Below are 22,113 nucleotides of genomic sequence, written 5' to 3'. Positions count from 1 at the left end.
CCTGCGGCGTTAACATGCCCGCGTTTTAAACCAGTTTTTTTTTTTTGTATACATAGGAGACAAATTTTCGTGCAATCCCGAAAGCGTGACACACCTCGTGAAAAGGATTAACTCCCGTTTTAGAACACTTGACAGCACTGGAAACGTAGGGTGCATGCTTCGGAACACCAAAGAGTGATAGTTAACGTGTATTTGTCCTTAACACTCAGGAGGGCTACGGCAAACGCATGCGTTTTTACCTGACGACATCAGAAAGGTCGAGCTACCACCCGAAACAACTGCTGCATGCGGGGTGAGTGTGCGCGAACTATTCACCGAACGCGTACTGGTGGGGTGCATCTCTCTATGGAAGGTCTTCAACCGGTGACTTCTTCCAAATTGTTCGCATTCGTGCCCTGTCACCGGCGTTTTATGCGCTACTTGAATGGAGACGACTGAAAAGAATGAAGCAAGTGCTGCGTATCAATTCACTGCCACCCATCAGCGCTTCCTCCAGTCTTTTGACAGTGTATCCCGACTCGGCGCTGTTTGTATTAACTTGCAGCGCATAATCATACTGCGTACACACCACTGTCTTCTTCCTCATGGATGTAATTCAGCGATGCATCAGCAAAGTTGCAGTAGCATGCAGATGCAGACGATCTGGCACAGACTTCAGCTACCCTCCTTATACCACACAGTGTGGGCTTGCCAACATCCCCCAAACCTTTTACCTATGCCCTCCCCTTCGCCGCATACATGGGAAGTTGCGCTTCCCGCCATGCGACTGGGTGACCAACGTCACCTAGTGGAACTAGGCAGGGTAGCTGTTCTCTGCACTGAAACCTTGGACTAAGGGCCCCGACTGTCATCGGCACCATTTCTCTGCCTCGATAAATGTTTTCACCACCTCCGCCAGGGGGTTGAAACGTAGCATACTATGAACGTAGCATACTAACTGCATAAGGCAAAATATCTCTCAGAGGTTTATTGGTGTCCGTTGTTACCATAGTATGCAGTACATGAAAACGACCGCGTCCATCCGCTAATAATAATAATAATAATAATAATAATAATAATAATAATAATAATAATAATAATAATAATAATAATAATAATAATAATTGGTTTTGGGGGAAAGGAAATGGTTCACTATGTGTCCCGTATATCGTTGGACACCTGAACCGCGCCGTAAGGGAAGGGACAAAGGAGGGAGTGAAAGAAGAAAGGAAGGAAGAGGTACCGTAGTGGAGGGCTCCGGAATAATTTCGACCACCTGGGGATCTTTAACGTGCACTGACGTCGCACAGCACACGGGCGCCTTAGCGTTTTGCCTCCATAAAAACGCAGCCGGGTTCGAACCCGGGAACTCCGGATCAGTAGCGGAGCGCCCTACCCACTGAGCCACCGCGGCGGGTAAGCATGCAGTGTGATCCAGGTGAGAATGAATTTGGCAAAGCCCATTTCAAGGTTTGGCTTTTAACCGTTGGCACATCGCGGAGGTTAAGAGATGGTGGGGCCGTCTTTGTGAGCTTGGAAGCCAGCTATTCAAGGTGTCCTGCACTTTGTGTTTCCTCATTCCATATTCGTGTTTCATGCAGCGTCGAGCAGTTGGCTTGAACGACACAGGTATATCATTTCAGTCCGCCAACCTCCGAATTTTGTCCCAGCCACAACGCTAGATTTGGATACACGGGTTATAACTAGCCAAACCGAAGACTTTTGTGGGCCAGGAGGTCTCTGATATAAGCGTTTCCCTGGCTGGGTGGACGGCTGCTGTCGGTAGACAACTATACTTTCCTCTCTCCACATTAGATAAGCTCAGGAAATCTGGCACAATTTTTTTCTTATTCAGAATTGCTGGAAAAAAAGAACCCTTGCCTAAATCCGTTATATATGTGGCGGGCTCTGAGACATGCATTATAGGCCACGCGTACAAACCACTTGCACATGTTCAACTTTTTTCTCCTTTTTTGTCACGCCGAAAATCCCACACCCTGGAAGTCAACCGCCGTGTCCTGCGAAGGAAGTCCAGGTTGCGTAAATATAGGACACCCTCGAGTGCATTCCAGGTTCGGAGTGACCCCGCGCGTGTAACACTTGACTCCTAGTGGTTGCAGGACACTCCACGCTGATAACGTCTAACTGATAAGACGGTGCTTGGGGGGACACAAAATATTGCTACGACGTGACGCGCACTTCACGATGCATGCACTGCCCTCCGCCACGCTTCCGCCCGCGAACATTCCTTCGCAACATAGCGTCATATATACTGCCTGCTCCAGCAAAAAAATACTGGATTGCACTTAACTTTTCTTAAGAGCGGGAATGCGAAATCCTTTCCCTTTCTTCTCTTTGTCCCGCCATTTTTATTTTCTCTCGCGCTTATTTTTATTTATTTCTTTTTCATTTCTTTACTTTATTTAGTTTCTTGTTTTCTTGTTTTATTTTTATTTTTCCAATAAATTTTATTTTTCGCTTCCTTTTATTTTTATTTAATTTTTATTTCTACCATTGCTATCATAATCACTGTCATCATCACCACTACCATAATCACTGTCACCCTCACTATCTCTAGCACTAACTATCACTATCAGTAGATATAATTATCACCATCATTATCACTATCTCTAGGACTATCCCTATGGGTAGCTATCATTATCACTATCACTGCCGTCACTATCACTACCATCACTACCACAATATATCTATAGCACTCTCCGCTGGAGAGTTTGCTCTCCAGCGGCAACCCAATCCTCCAAAGAAGATTGGTCATCTATGCCCAGCGAGCGGCCAAATTCAGCGCTGCCCTGGAATAGGGGCGCCTACCTCTGCAAGACGGAAGGAGACATCTGCTTGAAGGTGAAGGCCTCTGTCTGACCGAGAGACCTTGTTAGAGCAATAAAGTGTATCCTATCCTATCCTGTCTAGCACTTCACTATCAGTAGCTATCATTATCACTTTATATCAATAATTTTTACTATCTGTTTACAAACTATAACTATATACTATCATTACATGTATGTTGCTAATCAACTGTTGCTTAATCAACTTTTGCACTTGATGTTAAATACCATACAACTTTTGATTTACTGTTCGTGCGGACACTTTTGCAACTTCCGTCTACAAGTTCCGTCCACGCCACTCATGAGCCAAGTAAGGCTTAAAAACGCTTCACGCCGCTACTAATCAGAAGCGAGCACACGATACGGATATATAGCCGCTTAATAGCGGCACCTTTAGCACACCCTCTCCCTTCGGAAGCCGTGCACGCGAACGTACTAAAGCCGCAGCCAGACGACGTTCAATGAGTCTCTCTCTTCCCCTTCATCCTCCATTAAAGAGCTGCTATATGGCTCCGCCACAATAGGAAAACAGCCGGAATAGCAACTTCACAGCGGCATTAAAACAGTCCGCGCACGACTGGCAGCTGGCACGAACAAGAACAAACCGCTTGCAAGACCAACGAAGAAGGCGGCAGAGATTCTTTAGCATTGCTCGAAGAAACAAAACAAAAGCGGAAACATATGCGCCGCGATCAGCCTAGATGCGGTCGTTGACGAACAACGACAGCATGTGTCGCGCCTTAGCTTTCTCATCGAAAGGGCAACCTTGCGAGAAAGTATAAGTAGGGATGCCGAAGAGAGAAAAAGAAAAACGAAATAAAAAAAAAATTTCGCGCGCGTCGTCGTCGCTGAATCCCGGGTCTCCTGAAGGTCGTTCACCAAACACAAGAACCCTCCCCCGCCCTCCCGCCCACCGGGGCGCAGCTGCGCGCTGACTACCGCAACCTCAACGCCGGGCACACTGCACCGCGACTAGGCCGCGCCGCGCGCACACAGCCTTCACAGCCCTCGCGTACCCGTACCGTTACGCGGAGAGACAGCGTCGCTGCTGCGCGCGTTCCGCTGGATCGGCACTAGCGCTGCCGACGTCGCCTCCGGACAGCGCGCGCACCCGCGCTCACTCACAGCCAGAGCAGCTGCGGAGATTGAAGCGAACGCCACACCGTCATGGCTGCTCTCCCGGGCTCATCGGCCTCGTCACCGCCGCCGGCGCGTCTTGTGGCTGCAGTGCTTTTGGCTACACTGTTGCAGGCGGCAGCGACCGACAACTACGTGAGCGAACGCCTGTTCCTTTTTTTTCCTTTCACTATTGTATTATTTTAATTTGTGATACGCGACACGGGATTACGAACGCAGAACCAGACCGGACGGTGAATATGATACGATGATGCGGACATATTACAAGCGCAAAGCGAAACATGCGTGTGTAAATTATGCACCATGTGTTAGGCCGAAACATTTTTCTCCCGCGTTCTTAACCAGACAGAGCAAGACCTCTTAAACTTGGTTCATTTGAAAGCCCACGTTTGTGTAACGTCTGTGCAAAATGTCACTAAGCACAGCCTGTTCGTGGCCTGTTCCAATCTAGCACTCTTCTCTTGTTTTCAGTGCCCCATGCCATGTGCTGTTGGGTCTGGGTCCGAAAAGGGTGGGGGGAGTCATATGCATTTGTGTGTACAGAGCTCTGCACCTGCTGCGCTCAACGTTGATGAACTGGCAGCGGATGTCACAAGTGCTGCGACCCAGTGTGCTAGACGCGTGCCAACTTAGCTGACTGTGTGCGTAAGAGGTGTCGACGTTTCTGCTAGACACTCATAACAAGTCGCCCGCTCAGAAGGTGTTTATTCCTGACTGAGCGTGTCTCCGCGCTTGGGCGTGCTGTATGGCTGGCAGCTAGTTTCACGACAGCGGCTTCTCCTGCAGTGAAGTCTCTTACTACTACTCGTACGCTCCTGGCTCGACGTGGCTCTAACCAACCAGAATGCTCCATAGTAATTTATTCGAAGACCCTTTGATAACGTTTTTCACATTATTATCCCTGTTCCGTTAGCGAGGGATGCGGGATGTAGTGTCAGGCTGGTGCACGTGATGAGTAGACAAAGTTTACGCTGGAGGTAGAAGAAAAGTCTTGTCGGATGGCTGGAGCTTGAGGAGCATACGGTTTCATCGTTTCAGACAAATCCGCTAGCGGGTCCTGCTGGCAGCAGGACTCGCTAGAATGGCAGTTCGATTCTAGCATGAAAATGATGGGAAGTACCCGGGTCCTAACAGTTCTGGTTTGGAACGTCAGCACAAAAATATTTACAGGGTCTAAAAGTCGGTAAACGCATACATTTACAAACAGCTCATTGAAGTTACTTTCCTGCACAGTATTGCTTGCTAAAACGCGATGAAACATTGCCCCTGGTTGCTAGGAACAGTAGAAATAATGTCTGAACTTAGGGACATATGTAGATCGGTAGTCTGGTGCCATGTGGGTAAAACCCCGTAAATTTGTATAATAGGTTTATTATGTGGTAAAAGGACTACTGTGGCGCCTCTCAGTATCGCAAGTATTCAACACAGATGAAGGGTGTGGCGTGAGAAGGCAACGCGACAGTTTAGGAACAGATGGAAAGCCACGAGGACTTTTGATGTCAACTGTGTTATGGTCCAGAAGAGGTCACCGTATCGCGTTATCATTCACGAACGCTTCGCCCAGTACCGGAAATAGCCGGGAGAAAGCCTGCTTGCGGTGGTACCCCGTGTCTCCTTCGTCAGTCTCCTTGGCAAAGCACTGTGTGCACAGCATATTCTTGTTCTTCAAAAAAACTGAATGTACAAAAGCGTGGCTTCTCCTTTGAAGTGGGTTAAGCTTGCTCTTATAGTCAGTCCAACCTCAATCTGCCTAATCGTTGCTCTCTTTATAGTTATCCAGTTGTCAAGCTACCTCCACCCGCACTGGCCGCGCGGTCATGAATGGCCGTAATTAACTGGAAGCGATTTTACAGTGTATAAATAGAAGCCATGCGCAATTTAGCTTAATCCTCGTCACATCCGGTGTAAATTGCAATGCAGATTTCTCTTTGAGGGTGTTTTTAAAGACCGCATCGGGATCGAAGCTTAAGTGTCATTGCAAGTAAGTGAGTACTGCTCCCGCGGAGTTACCTCTTCATGGACTGTGCGGCAATATAGGGGCGCTCCGAGCAGCCTTCCAAGTTGATTTCCTAGTCTAAATCGACTTCCTGCCTCCCAGTGGGTCTATGCAACTTCAAACCGTATCGCTCTTAAGAATGATATGATTTATAATTTTGATTTTTTTTCTTTCTTTCAAGAAATGTACATGTATACCCGGTTTATTCATACAGAAAGAGTTCCCAGAGTAGTAGGCTGTAATACGTATTCCGCGCCGTCTGAATTCAACTCAATAGGCATCTTATAAGACGTTGTTGCAGCATCTTGGTGGCATATAGACGGGCACGTATCTTCAGGGGGACCAGAGGGGGCCCGGCGGCCACTCGCCCTTCCCGAGTTAAGCTCAGCCCCCTTCCCCCTGTTCTGTGGGCAGTGCTCAACCAGCTACCAGCATAGCCCCCCCCCCCCCCCCCCCCAAAGCTAGATGACATTACCTAGGGCTTCTCGCGAAAAAAAAAATCCTAACTACGTGCCTACATTGAGACCCCACAGCATAAGCATGCAGAAAAAACTGTTGGACCCGTGGCTTCAAAATTCTATTGTATTCGTTGATCATTACTAGTAATTCGCGACAACGCCCAGCCAGTGCCGCTAAGCCTAGCGGCCTATAGCGCTTCGATGGGGGGCACTCGGTCATTCTCTTTATTTCTTACGTCACGGATGATGTCAACGCGCTATTTTTGGATGTCCAAAGACATGCGCCACTTGGTGGCAGAGAAGTGAACTAGAAGCGCGTGTCCAGAATTCCTGGTAATGAGGGATACTCAAACTTGAGAAATACCTTTTGATTAACAGTGACAAACCGAGCTTTCACTCATGTCTCGAGAAGATACAGAAAAACCGGGAAAAACAGTTTGTCAAGCTGGGCTTTTCTTTTTCTTTACTCTTCTCCTCGGGTAGCCCTTTTGCGCTGTCTGGCTTATACACCGCAAAGGCAGGAGGACAAAACACACTGATTTCTGTAGGAATCCCTTGCGTACGTGGAGAGCTTTGTGGCAGGGAAATGTCGCGAGTTCCGGTCACCGCAGCACAGCGCCTGACGCGAGCGTCTCCGCAGGCCACGTTGTCCCATTCCGACATGAGCGCCATCTGAAGGCAGCCCCGTACGGAGTTTATTATTATTATTTTTTTGCTGTCGTAGAAAAAATGCCAGACGCATTAATTAGGCCGCAGCGCTAGCCCTAAGTCAACTGCCTTACGTACGGCGGTTGAGAAATTCAGGCCGTTCCGGCTCATTTTTGCACCTGGACTGGGCGGAAATATGCGCTTTGGCAGGCACAGCTGTGCACATACATGCAATGAGTATACTTTATATTCCTTTTTCTGTGGCGGAGTGAACTGTACTTGTCATATTGTTACAAGACAGCACCCTCACATTGCCATGCCCGTTTGCTGAAACTCACTCTCAGAACGACTGACATTTGTGTTAACAAAATGGAACGTCCTGTTGTCGTACAGGAGAGCACCATTTATGGATGTGCCTAGCTAGCTTCCAATTCTTTGAGTGAACGGGTGTGTGTGTGTGTGTGTGTGTGTGTGTGTGTGTGTGTGTGTGTGTGTGTGTGTGTGTGTGTGTGTGTGTGTGTGTGTGTGTGTGTGTGTGTGTGTGTGTGTGTGTGTGTGTGTGTGTGTGTGTGTGTGTGTGTGTGTGTGCGTGTGTGCGTGCGTGTGTGCGTGTGTGCGCGTGTGTGCGCGTGTGTGCGTGTGTGCGCGTGTGTGCGTGCGTGCGCGCGTGCGTGTGTGTGTGCGTGTGCGCGTGTGTTTCATGAAAAACAAATGCCCGCATCGTATGTATAATATGTAGCAAAGCTGCCCAGCGCAGTGGAAATAGAAAAGTAAGGGAAAGAAACAAACACAAAGAGGCAGAAGTCAAAGCATTTTCAAAGCATTATCCGCGCACATGGCAATACGACGACAACATGTCGACCCTGTAGTGTTTAAATATCTCTCCAGGCGTGCAGTGATCCTCTTTTGGACTACAGCCTGCTTCTTTTTCTTACAACAATACTGCTTTTCTTTTTCAGCGTGACACTGTTCACGCGAATCGCATGGTATGACACACTTGCATAGCTCTGGTAACTTCATTGGTCGCTTTCCTTTTTCTCCGTTCCTCCGCATCGCTTGATCCAATTTTTCGGACGTTGCCTCAGAACTTACGAACGCAGGCTTCGGGGACACGACGCCGTAAGCAGCCCCCCAATTAATGACGAGAAAAAAGTTGAAGTCCTCAGTGTTCATGCAATTTGCCACGAGCTTACGCGTCAGCTGCTACGACGGTCATTTTGGGCATGTATGTATGTGCGAGGGACGCATGGTAAAACGGATTTAGCGGAAACTTGGAAATTAATACGAGACATGGCTCCCCTGCTATTCATCTCATGACCCATTTGATGTGTCATATGACATATATAAATATAAATAAATTATATATAAATATATAAATATAAATATATTGTTTTACATTTTTACGAAATACTATGTCCTTAGTTCCGCAGAAAGCTCTGTACATAGCCATCACTGTGAAAAAAAGTTTTTCGACATGTTCTCCGCATAGGTCTCATTTGTGCAAGTCGTCGACCATATACCCTCTACACGCGTTTTTTTCTCGACATAATTACAGAGTGCGGCCCTCATAGAAGACCTCCATTTTTCCACTAATTTTTCTCGGGCTTGTTGAAACGCATATTTCGCCGAACGCGTTTGTGCGACGCACTCGTAATTTAAGATGAATTAGTGCAGGCTTGGTGAAACCTTTATCGAAACAACGCATTGGAAGTCTGGATGGCGTGGAGACTGGCGAAAGCCTCCCACAGTAAAACAGGCTGATCACTTCGTTTGCAGGCGTCATACCAACCGAAGTTATTTCGAACAAGAATGAAGGCGGAGATACACTCGATCTTCGCTATAACGAAGCAGTTTATAACGAAATAATGGATATAATGAAGGAATGACGATTTCCCTTGCAAACTCTCTCATAACCGGCTATAGCGAAGCTACGGCTATAACGAAGTAATCGACGGGCCCTTTAAACTTCGTTATAGCGAGGTTCAGCTGTATGTGCGCATACCGACGCGATGTGACGCTACCGCAAGAACGGTTCGGCTGACGGCTGATAACGATGCTTCGTACGCGGGACCCGCTGCCTTCGCTGCGGGAGGCTCTCGCCTCGCCTGTTTTTTCTGCCCGCCTCTCAGCCGAAAGCACTGTTGAAATCAATTACACCATCATTTTAATGTGAAGCTATGTTATCGCGTTCTCACTAGCTCCGCGTGGAACGTGCCGCGCGAGGAAAATTTTACACGTGTGAAACGCAATTCTCTTTGGCAACGTCTTTTTTTTTGTTTTGGGAGCTCAGCTCTTAGGCGCCCGTTCCTGCGTTCCGCGTCGTCTGCGTTGTCGGTGTAACCAGTCGTCCAAGTGGCAGCCGCCTGCCACGGGAAGATCCCGCTGGGTGGCTAGTGACGTCACCGCTGGCATTTGGCGTGTGAAGAGATGCCTCCAAATGTCGCATTACCAATTACCGTAATCGTCTGTAATACCTTTCTTTCTCTCCAAAATTTCGGGTGCCGAGTTATGGGGAGCAGCTCATACACGAGCGCGGTCCTTACAGAAGAGTATGTGGTACACGAAAGTTGACGCTAATCGCATATTCGCTAACATTTTCTCTTACTAACGTGTTAAGCATTCTTTTAAGTGCTCCGTGCTTCTCTCCCCTCTTTCTCCTGCTCCATACATTCGGAAAGAGGTGACCAATATTTCGTCTCGCTATTTGATTCCAGTCTCTGCAGTGGAACGCAGCTCTTCCATGCAGTAATAGGGGAGTAATTGCACATTGACATCCACCCGAGCTTCCCATCCCGGTTAGCTCAGTTGGTGGAGCGAGTGCTACGGTGAAGCGGTGGTCCCGGGTTCGAACCCCGGACCAGGACGAATTTTTATTTAACTGCGAAGTTTCTGAGAAAGTTGTGCAGCTTTCCTTTGTAGCCGAACGGCTGCGCTCGGGTGGCTGCCAATGAGTAATTACTTCCTTATCACAAATCTAGTCCACCTTGGGGGATTCCTTTAAACATTTGACCAGCTCTTCCGGTCCGTTGTCGTCTTTGATAGCGCTGCAAATACAGTCGGCCGTTGGGATTCGTGGACTCTATACCTGTTTCTTCGTTTATTTAACACGTGGCGAATTTTACTTCGCATCTGTCTTGTATTGAATAGCATCGCGAGGAATCAAGAATCGTGCGCAGCAGACGCGCGTCTGCAGCTGGCGCAAACCCACAGCAGAGACGGGCGACCTTTTGCCGCACGGTAAGCGCAGAGAAATTCCGCGGTCGCGCGCACTCCTCGCGGCAGACGGCCTTTACGACCGCACTATAGTGAACGCAGTTTCACCCCCTGTCTTTTGTCGCTTGCTTGATGTCTCGAGAGGTGGCGGTGTGTGAAGACGGCGCTTTGGGACGGGCGTTTATGGCCTGTTTTGGGCTTGCCCTGGGCGATCTCTCTGGGTTTCTTTCTCGGATAAGGAGGCCGGTAACGCATCGGACACCTTTAGGGTGTTATGAAGGGGCCATCCGGCGCTGCGGTACCGCTCACCTAAGTCAAGAAAGAGAGAGAAAAAAGAAAGAATTGCAGAAGTCAACGAGAGACTGAAGTCACGAGGCGCGACGACACACTGAGGCGGTGCAGATCAGCTAGTTTTTATCGATGCTTCGTTCCTCTAGAATTTGGAAGATTACCAAATAATAATAATAATAATAATAATAATAATAATAATAATAATAATAATAATTGGTTTTGGGGGGAAAGGAAACGGCGCAGTATCTGTCTCATATATCGTTGGACACCTGAACCGCGCCGTAAGGGAAGGGATAAAGGAGGGAGTGAAAGAAGAAAGGAAGAAGAGGTGCCGTAGTGGAGGGCTCCGGAATAATTTCGACCACCTGGGGATCTTTAACGTGCACTGACATCGCACAGCACACGGGCGCCTTACCGTTTTTCCTCCATAAAAACGCAGCAGCCGCGGTCGGGTTCGAACCCGGGAACTCCGGCTCAGTAGTCGAGCGCCCTAACCACTGAGCCACCGCGGCGCAAAGCGCGGGTTTTCCGCAGAGGATCCAAAAGTTTGATTTTTCTTTTTACAACACGAATAGCCTCTACCGGCGGAAAAAAAAAACGAAGCCAGGTATGTGTAAGAGAAAAGCTGTAAATCCCCTCCGCTCCATTTTCCGCGCTCAAATGGTAATACCGTCTGCGGGAAGTGTGCTCTATTTAGACGCGTCTATATTCTGACCGTAAATGATGCGGGCAGGGCATTTTTTATTTCTTTTTTTGGCAGCCCACTCTCTTTTATATTCTTAAAGAAATAAGAATAATGGACGTCTCTTATATATTAGTGGTTGGAGAGGGGCTCATTATTGTTATTTATTTATGCCTCGAATTACCAACTGGCCACTGAATTTTCGAACGGGCCGGGACACTTTCATTTTTCATTTTTTATCTCTCCCAACAAAATATTTGACCACTGAGCTTATCCAAAGAGAACAATTTTTTTTCACCCTTTTTACTTGTCCCAATGCAGCTTTTGTCCATTGAGCTGAAAGGAACACGTAAGCACCTGACAGCAACAGCTGCATCACAATAATTTCATTTATATAAAGCAGAGTAGTAGACTGTCATTGCATTTCCAGCGTGGCTGAGTTGTTTTCACAAACAAAATGAGATGTGAACGTTTTTCCGAAGCACCTTTGGAGAAGAAGAATGAAAATAATTATCGCCACATGTCAACTAAAGCTTATAGAAGCCCTTCGACTTTTCATTTCATTCAGCCATGCATCCGCCACGGCGACTCATGCGCTAATGCCTTCTGGTACTGAGTCCAGCGTCGCGGGTTCAGTCAGGGTCTCGGCAGTCGCATTCCTATGGTGATGAAATGAAAAAAAATACTATGCTTAGAGCTCTCCTCCCGTCAAAAGCCCCGTATGATCGAAGTTATTTCGAGTAACATAATACGCTGTCCCTTACACAAAAATATCATCACAGACAAATATCGTCGGCATTGGAGCAAACATGTTCATTAAGTATATATATTAAGCTGTGCGGCACTGCAGTGAAAAGATAAATGATAACCAGGTCACTAACTAATACACCAGAAACAATGTTCTGCAAATAAATTGAACAGTAACAAAAAGTGGTAGGGTTTCAACGCAGTTCAACCGAGTAGGCGTGCGATAGCATGTGTTTAGCCTGGTTCTGCTCATCGTGCTGTGTCGTCAGCCCGTCTGGCGAGGATATCAGACCAAGGTTAAGCTCTGATCCAGGTTAAGCTGACCTGATCTGTTCGCGCCACAGACGGAAGTTGATGAAGACGTCGGCGTGCAATGCACAGCGAGAGAGTGTATTGCAGTTTAACACGAGGCATGCTTGGCTGCGGCAATAGCATAGTGCCCTCGTGCAGTGGCCGGCGAAGCTGATTTGCTCGCGACGCCGCGGGTACGAAACCTAGTCGCGGCAATAATTTCATTTCTGCATGAGCTGTTGCTATGCTAGGTTTTGCCAAAGTCACCCTCAATCTCACCCTCTTACTGGCTACTGCACATTGCCCGATCTTCCTCCCATTGGCTGCAGCTTGAGCAACGCTCCTCCGAACTAACCCCAGCTTACCCGAGCTACCCCATGCAGGCTTCAAACAAGATTCTAGGTTGGTACAGTGTTAGGTAGTTGCACTAAAATCTGTCACTTAAACCCTAATAACATGCCAATATTTAACCCACTTAAACCTAACAGTAGCCACCAGACTAGTGGCTAAGCGCGTTCGACTGCGCGCCACTGCATGGGAGGCTGCGTACTGCGATCTTGATGGGTGCTCAGAAAACGATTGCCAGGTTGTGACGACGTCACATCCGGACGCGGGAAGACATCTTCCGGATCCAAACACGGAGTCGGTGGGATTGCGTAATCAAGCCCAGGTTGGTGGCCTTATATACGAAGGTGAGGGTTGGGACCCGGTCCAGTGGCCTGGTCAAATTGGCAGACTGACCTGGTTACGTCTGCTTGTGTTGGCCAGTATGCGTATATGCCGTGTGCTTATACATGCCGGTCTCTGGTACAGTGTTAACACTGGCGTCGCTTCCAAAGAAACGGCTGAGACCGAGCCGCTGGGCTCACCCTGTGCATTCGCAGACTTCCCACAGGTCTGCCACTGTCCAAGTGAAGAGCTTGGGTGCCTTCCTTCGGAGTCATTGGCAGACACTCTGGGAAAGGGAGACTTTCGGGAGTCTCTGGTGAACCTCTGCCAGGCTGATTGGACACACCTCTGCATAGAAATATACAGTAAAGCCGAGAGGGCGGGAACCACGCGTCCCATTTTGTGGCATCGTGGAATGCGATTGCGGAGTCCACTAAGAACCGTATTCATTCCTTTTTTAACGAATGCCTTGCCTTCACCTTGTGCATTGTTGCGGAGTAAAGAAGGACGGCAGTCAGCAATATAAAAAAAAGAAAGCTGCACCACCGGGTACAACAGGAGGAAAAAAGTGGTAGAGTTTAACCAAGCAGACGTGCGGAAGCATGTGTTTAGCTTAGTTCGGCTCATTGTGCTGAATCGTCGGCACGTCTGGCGAGGATATCTGACCCAGGTTAAGCTGACCTGATCTGTTCGCGCCGCAGACGGAAGTTGAAGACGTCGACGTGAAATGCACAACGAGAGAGTGTATTGCAGTTTAGCATGAGGAGTGATCGGCTGTGGCAATAACATAGTGCTCTCCTGCAGTGGCCAGCGAAGCTGACCCGTTCGCGCCGCCGCGTGTTCGAAGCACAGTCGCGGGAATCTTTATTTGATTTCTGCTTGGGCTGTTGCTATGCTGGGTTTGGCCAATGTCACTCTGAAGGTCACCCTCTCATTGGCTGCAGCTGGCGCGACTCTCCTTCGAACTAACCCGAGCTTACCCGAGCTACTCCGAGGCTTCACGCAAGATTCTTGGTTGCGACCCTGTTAAGTATTGCTTTCGCACTAAAACGTCAGAGCTTTTCATAACTCAATAAAAAGGAAACATTTGGAAATCAGAGTCAGGTAGGCAGGTGAGGTTAAGAAGCTTGCGGGGCTAAGGTGGCCGCAGCTGGCACAGGAAAATGTTAATTGAGGAAAAATGGAAGAGGCCTTTGTCCTACAATGAACGTAGTTATGCTGCTGCTGCTGATGATCCTAAAATTCGACAGTAATGTCGGCTTTCAGCGCTAATGAGCCTCACTGGCGTGATTCTGCGATGAGTCTATCGATGACTCACTAGCAATCAATCAAAACAAGGGCGCCCTTTATCTGTGACCAGCTCACAGTTCAGCAACTTGACTGCGTTTCGTCTTCTGGTTGGCAAGAAGCATGGTCTCGCTGATTTAACGGCTCGAAGCCACACCTGTACACGGTGAGAGAGAGAGAGAGAGAGAGAGGCATTTTATTTTACGCGGTGAGAGACACGGTGGTGGGGGACTATGGGTGAATTCCGAGCACCTGGAGTTCTTTCACGTTCTGGTTGCTGGAGCGAACATTGCCACGTTATATCCAGGATAATTCTGCGACGCCATTCGATTTTCGCGCCATTTGTGTAGCCAAACCGAAATATCTCAAAATTCTCTCTCGGCATGCTAAAACGGTGTATTGAGTGGCCGAGGAAATGTTTTCCTGACAGCCGTGCAGAGCGCTATCGCATCCAGGAAGATTAGAGAGTTATGTGCTTTGCTCTGGAAAGTAGACTTAGGACACAGTTTTCTTCGGTCAAGTGTGGGAAGGCTTATCGCCGCTGAGCGATATAGTATCAAGGAGCACGCGCTTTTCGACGCGTGCCGTTTAACTATGTTGTGCACTGATAGCGATACCGATCAGCCCACCGCCCCTCAACGACGGACTTTTCCTATCCTGAGTGGGAAGCCGAAATATGTACATGTGCGGAAGGCTGTAAGTGTCAATAAAAAGCATATATCGAATATGGGAAACAATATGAAAGATTACAAGCAAGTGAGAGTGCAGCGCTTTCAACTGAACAGTTCAGTCTGTTTATCGCTCAGTTAAATGAAGAATGCGTGCAAAGAGTAGGGCACCAGTGTAAGAGAGAGAAAAGCAGTCCTCTGGCAAACGCTTTCCAGATTGAGTACATGGAAAGAACACTCGAGAATGTTGGGGGCACGCATGTCGTGGGTCGAGTTGAAAACTCCGCACAGAAAAAAAAAAAACTCACTTACTGGATTTGGTTTTGGGCAATGCGATGTGCTGTGCGATGTCAGTGCACGTTAAAGATCCCCAGGTGGTCGAAATTATTCCGGAGCCCTCCACTACGGCACCTCTTTCTTCATTTATTCTTTCACTCCCTCCTTTATCAATTCCGTTACGGCGCAGTTCAGGTGTCCAACGATATATGAGACAGATACTGCGCCATTTCCTTTCCCCAAAAACCAATTAAAAATTAAAAATTAAAAAATGCGATGTGGTTTGTTTTATGTCGTCAGCGATCTAAACCTGTCTAAGGTGAGAGGAACTGTCGCTCTCAACCCTCACACACTGAGTACTTCCTTGGGTGCTAGGGAGCACCATTACAGGCCTTAGTATGCGTACCTCTTGGCCTGGATATTTTTGGCAAGGGCTGTAGGTTCAACAATGAATGAAAGAAAAAAGTCGGTGAACTTTGCAACATGTAGTGCATGGGGATTAAAGTCCCCACCACGAAAGAAACTCGGGATTGCAATGTGAATGGTGAAGACGCTGGCAACAGGCAGAGGAAAGAAAAAGGGAAATTTAGAGGCGCCGTCCAAAGCAGCTTCCAGTAAAAAGCTTGCATGTCATACAGAAAACCAGCCTGCGCAGCTTTATATAGAAAGGTTTCGATCAGAAACAGGATGTCTAAATTTAGACTTGTGCGTCACAGCGACCGTGCCTTAGTGCACAAGACAATGGTAAGCCTGATGTGGCGCAAGAATGCATCACATGTCTACATCCAGTCTGTGGCACACGCTCAACCTTCCAGTGACCTTGAATCTCATAGAAGGGCTAACGTAGCCCACAAAAATAGGTAGTCTAAACTAACAGATTTACGTAGTGTGCGTGGGTTTCTAACTGTTGCTCAAACTCTTCTCTCGAAAAATCTCCCAAAAATATTTTAAAACGCATTGCCTACACCCCACGTGCCTTTAGCACGCTCTATAACAACAGCAAGCTTGTCGGAGATGGGAAAGGCTTGTTTGGGCAACGTCAAAAATGCTCAACAAAGTGGCTTGTGGGGCTACTTGGTTATGCATTTAACAAAACCAGCGCTTGAATACAGGGACAGAAGTTGAGACACACACACAATGCGCTGAACTGACAACTGAACTTTACTCATGAAGTAATGCACACAATGCAGACAAAAGAGTCGACAATCAGTCCCGTCACATGTTCCCTCGTACCTTCAACTTCCCCCATCCAAAAATGTCTTTTCCTTCGCCAGCGTGTGTGTGTCCCAGCTTCTGTCGGTTTTTTGAAGCGCTGGTTTGGATAAAGTGGTGGGCCTTCGACAGCTGCCAGTTTCATTCAATGCTAACACGCATGTCAAAATCACAACGACGCGATGAACGCGCCTTAATGAGTTGGCACCTAGGAGGAAATTTGTACGCACCAGCTAGCGTGTTGTTTCTCGGTGCACCTATCGAAACGTCCAGCAAAGCGTCCACCTTATGATGGCAATATTCGCTCCCCACAAGGCGCGGCGAATATTTGGAAAGTGGCTTCCTCGTCCGCGGAGGTTTTTTCTTCCGTGTACCGGGGAGGCCTCCGGCACGCATGCGATTATTCTCAGTGTGTCAGGGGTGAGGATCAAACGCTTACCTAGACACTGTTGCTCGTAGGTTGTGACCTTTACGTAAGAAAGCGAAAGCATCGGTATCAGTAATGACATTAGTTATGGGAACTCGAAAGCCAAGCATAAAAGCACGAATTTGCCGCGTGTATGTATATAACGGCTAGTCATATAAGCTTAAATAGTGACAAGTTTTATCTGTTTCGAAGAGCCATACTACATCGCTTATATTTGTGACAGTACTGGCACTTATACTTGCATCGACAAGTTTTACCTGTTTCGAATAGCCGTACTACATTGCTTATATTTGTGACAGTACACGCACTTATACTTGCATCGACAAGTTTTACTCGTTTCGAATAGCCAAACTACACTGCTTATATTTTTGTCAGTATAGGCACGTATACTTGCATCGACAAGTTTCACCTGTTTCGAATAGCCGTACTACATCGCTTATATTTGTGGCAGTACAGGCACTTATACTTGCATATCATCAGCTAGAAAAAGACAGACCATTTCGGGAGCTTTGTTCCGTAAGGCACAACACAAGTCGCTATCCAACAAAATACTAGACATCTGCACGAAGTGTAGCTTGAAGTGAAATAACACTCACGGCCAGACCGCCAGAGTTATGAAAGAAAAAAAAAAGTTGTCGAACGTACATCGGGAAACGCTCATAATCGTGCCACATTCAAGGATTTCATACAAATGTAGAGAAAGGCAGAAGTCGCTCTCAAAATATTAATCAGAATATAACGCGCAGCAGTGTTTCCATCTCGGCCACAACCAAACAAAATCATCAGGGAAGCGAGGCCAATGTCAAATCTGTAATCCCAAAACAAAGCAAACGCAGCTCACAGGAAATCCGCCACACAGGCGCCTGTGACGTCGCCAACAGACAAGAGAGCATATCCTCGCACTTTTCACAGCTGCTTCGGGCGCAAGCGTTGAGATCGAAACGTGTAGGCAACAGCTGCGTTTACCAGCATCTGAACCACCGTCTTCTCTCTCATTTTGTTTCCTTTTTGATTAAACCTAACTTCTGAATTGTGATATAAGAGCATAGTGTTCCTGTATGTACATGCTCCTTGCAACTATGTGTAGGCGTTGATGACCGCCATCTGTAGAGGCAAGCGGCTGTGTGCATGCGTGGCAATATCTCTTGTGCTTTTGAGTTCCAAAGCAGCCAGCGGTACTCCGCGAGTCTTGCGCGCGCCAAAGTGAAAGGGGATCTAGGAGTACAAAACTTTAGAGCGACTGGCACTATGAGCACGCAAGCCTAGGAAATCTGAAGAAGCGCTTCTAGTTCGCATGGCTGCCGTCACGGTCTGCGTGGCGCTGACCACTCAAAAACACCACGGGGATTTCGAATATAAGGTGCACCCCATCGATTTTCTATACCTACAGAAAATAGTTGGTGCGAAATCAGAAAGTATTTTACAGGTCAGATTTTACGAAAACCAGGAGGAAGAGTCAAACACGACAATCACTGTGTTCGCGCACAATATCTGGGGGCTAAAATATCTCCACTGATTTACGGAATGTTCGTTACTGGCGGCCGACAGATTGCGCTAGTCGGTGAATGTCCACGAAAGGTGTGCATTCTTTTGCCCTCAGCTTTTAAATGAATCTGCTGAGCGCAGTTCACCAAAGAAACCGTCGCATAGTATATACGCCAACATACTTACTGTAGCAAACAGTCTGTCACTTGATAGTTTGCTCTCGTACTGTGCTATGTGTTCTTTTATTTTGTGTTGTGGTTTTAGAGCAATATAACATGGCTTCTGTAGATTTTCCTATTCTTTTGTCTTCTCTGTTTTTTGCTTGTTAATTCTAAGATGTGGTGTCGCCAACTCGCCCAGATTGCTATCCTACGTGCCTGCATAAGAAGCTGTAGTACATGCTTGGACTGAAGAACCAAGGAGCCCAGGCTTGGAACATAATTAACTCAGCGGCACTCGTGACCTTTCACGTTGAGAGATGGTAGCAGATGCAGAATTCAGACGAATATACGCAGCGAAAGGAGCGACAGACGTGTCAGGACCATGATTACTGGCGGGCTCAGCTACAAGAGAACGGAATTAAGTTTGTGTTAAGAATAAAAAAAAAATGCCTGCCAAGGCTCTACGTCTGATTCTTCCTCTCGAGAGTTGTCTTTTTTTCTTGTTAGATGGATCAGGCAATCGAACAGAAGCGCCTCGCGTGGCTTTTAACGCATAGCACCAATGAGTCACACAGTCACGCAGACTGCATTAAAAAAATTATATGCAGCAAGTGGAGTAAGGAAAAAACATCTGTGGCCAGTAAACGTCGTGTATCTACTCAGTAATGCTATCTGCTCACCAAATTCAGCCGCGCAAAACAAGAACTACGAGAATTTGACTGTGCAAGAGACGAATAACTTCCACTCTTTGTAAACTTCCACTGTAACTAAAAAAAAAAGGAAAATTCTCGCGCAAAAGACACGACAGTACCCGTATTTTAATGTCTTTCCTTGCTCCTATAATATTTAATGAGTCGTATGTTCGCTTCAGTGCGGAAGGAAATTTATAGAATTATGCACTTCGCACTGGGGGCTGCGAAAAAAAAAAAGTCATTACGATCGTCTGGCGAGTTTTACTGCGATGTGCGAAATCGTTATGACTTGACGCAGTGCAATTGTACGTAACACCTCTCATAGCACAAAAGAATAATATGCTATTATTTTAGTATCTTAAATATGAGAAGAGCTAATGGTTATTTACCGCGGTGACTGCGCCACAAAAGAAAGGAGTTAATTTGGAGACATTTCCCAAACACGCTACTCCAATACTAGACCATAGGCGGTGCGTGATGACAGTGATAAGGACAGTGTGTATCTGATAGAGGACACAACGGCAGCGCTCAAGATAATTGCCGAGGAGAAATGCCAAGGAATAATGCTAACGAAGCGCTTTCAATCGCGTGACCTAATGCGAGCATAACGCGCTAGTTTGACACAAGTACCTTCTTCCGCGGAAATGTGAAGTTTCCGTGTAATAATAAAACCTGGGCGCTAGAGTCGCAGGTTGTCGAATGCTTGTGGATCTTGGTAGCACGGACCACAATATGAAGTTCCCCGCGTGAGAGGCAGTGTATGGCTTAGGTTTTTCATTTTTAACTGGAACCCCTTTCTGGTTAACATCCCTGCCTTTCCCTCCTCCTCTTTATCTATCTATCTACCTTCTCAGGAGAGCGTCGTCCTCTAGAATCACTGACATATTATCACGAACTTCTTATGCAACAGTGTGGAAGCTGGGAAACTCTGTACTGATGAAGCAAGACTACAGCGAATGTTTTCTCTTTTTTTATTGTTTCGAAAGGACTCCTACTTGGCCACTCTGAAAAACGTGTCAGCCTTGATCTCGAATGAAGACATGGGCGTTTCCTTCATCGAAGACCTGGAAGTCCCTTACACGACGATGGAGCACGTGGACAGTTCTTCGCAATGGGACTACGCCACCAACATCACGGAGTACAACGAAAACAACACGGTGAGCGCAGACGAAACATCGGCTTCTTTTTTTCTCCGTATCACAATAACACGTTTCACGCGAACATTTTGGTGCAATGGAAACAGTCTCTGAGAATCCGCGTAGCGAGCGTCTACCGCCGCAGTAGTCACAAAGGAATGGAGCAACAAAATTGTGCTAAAATGTTCGGTACTCTTCATCAGCACTTAAAAAATGTTGCGCTTTAATTATTATATCAGGCAGAGATTTCGCCTTAGTGCACCAAACTGCAGTTTATCGAATTTATCCGATCTCCACAAGAGATTTTGGGGACAAAAAGAATTTTAACGTGGGGCGCTTGAGAAGGGGACCTACGCCGGGAAATAATGTGCTCTGTCCTCAAAACCTAAGCCGTAGTTTTGAACCACTACAGCTGTCGTGCTAAACAAAAAGAGAAAAAAGAGAAAAGATTTTCCAACATTAGAGAAAAAAATCTCATTGAGGCAATTCTTCGGCATTCCTAGTCGACTATCTTGCTCCCCCCTTTGTTTTACTAAGTGAAACATTGAGATCCTTTGTTGCTACGCTAGCAGTTTCTGTGGGCAATTTTGAAAGAATAAGTTCTGCCTGTAACATTCGTCCATTTTGTTCTTTTTTTTTCATTCAACCTCTTACGAGTGAATGTTTTTTCTATTGTCCCATTCCTTTCACTTCTGCGTTGGGACACAGTAAACATTATTGCCGTTCACGTGATGTTGTCTACCAACTATACTGAACGTACCTCTTTGTTTGCCATTTTCTGCTTTTTTATTTCCAGAATAAGGTATCCAACGAGAAGGCCAAGCTCGAGCGCGAGTTCGGCTTGACAGCAAAACGCTTCGATTGGCAGAATTTCAAAAACGAATCCCTGAAGCGATTGTTCAGGCACGTAGCTACTATCGGATTGGCTGCGCTTCCCGACGACAAACTAGAGAACGTTAGTACCACTTTTTTTTATCTTCGGGAGTCTTCGATGACCATGTATCACTTGTTGCGTTGGAGCTGAGCCCTGCGACGCTCAACTGCGTGTTGACTTCCCCTCCTATACCCGTCGTTGTATCCAGGCTACCAGTCTAAGCTCCAAGATGGCTACCATCTACGGATCGACCAAAGTGACTGTCGGAAAAGAAAAGGATCTTAGCTTGGAGCCTGGTAAGAATGTCGACAAAATATTACTTTGATGCGCAATGAATGAAAACTCACAAGTGGTCCTTGTTTTGAGCAACATATCCGTGACTAATTTTAAAGAATGTTAATTTGCGCTGTTTAGAATTTGGCGAAGAATTTCCAGCGTGTATTTCTGACAAAGCAATTGATCGCGTGCTGCGTGTAGTCCTTAAAACTACACATCGGCCGACTCTTCTGGTACTTCTTCAGTTAATTTTCCAAAGCGCCCAATGCCTGCCCGCACTTCCAGCTGATAAGCGTCGCAGGGAATTGTTTGCATACGATAAGTGTAGCTATGGAAAGTAACAGCGAGCTGCCGTTTCCTAGGCTGAGGAGATAACGGCCTTGCTGTTCAGCGCGCCAAAGAACAACACGATAGGGTACTGTTAGACCTGTTTACCTCCCGCGTGACCCCAGCCGCAAGTAGTACTTGGACTATTTAGGACGATCCAAAAGTCAGAAAAAAAAACGAAAAATTCTATAATTCGAATAGTAAAGGTCAAAGCGAGATGAGGTTTTCACCTAAATGAACAGAAATACATGTAATTATTTTTATTTGGAAAATATTGTCACATTTGTCGCCGAAAGGTGGCGGTGAAGCGCCACTGCACAAACTGCTGACACAAC

The 22,113-nt window shown here is 47.0% G+C and overlaps 1 protein-coding gene across 1 annotated transcript in view; it reads left to right on the top strand.

Moving 5' to 3' along the window:
* Positions 1-3,654: 3,654 nt before the first annotated feature.
* LOC144093752 (angiotensin-converting enzyme-like) overlaps positions 3,655-22,113 on the top strand; it is a 34,682-nt gene continuing 16,223 nt past the window's right edge. The window contains exons 1-4 of the mRNA XM_077627449.1: positions 3,655-4,097; positions 20,152-20,322; positions 21,098-21,256; positions 21,384-21,471. Of these exons, the coding sequence (XP_077483575.1) occupies positions 3,993-4,097; positions 20,152-20,322; positions 21,098-21,256; positions 21,384-21,471 (523 nt within the window). The 5' untranslated portion in view covers positions 3,655-3,992. The remainder of the gene's footprint in view (positions 4,098-20,151; positions 20,323-21,097; positions 21,257-21,383; positions 21,472-22,113) is intronic.

Source organism: Amblyomma americanum, chromosome 6 (genome assembly GCF_052857255.1).
Source record: "Amblyomma americanum isolate KBUSLIRL-KWMA chromosome 6, ASM5285725v1, whole genome shotgun sequence".
NCBI classification, from domain to species: domain Eukaryota; kingdom Metazoa; phylum Arthropoda; class Arachnida; order Ixodida; family Ixodidae; genus Amblyomma; species Amblyomma americanum.
This window is presented reverse-complemented; position numbering and strand designations above follow the sequence as displayed.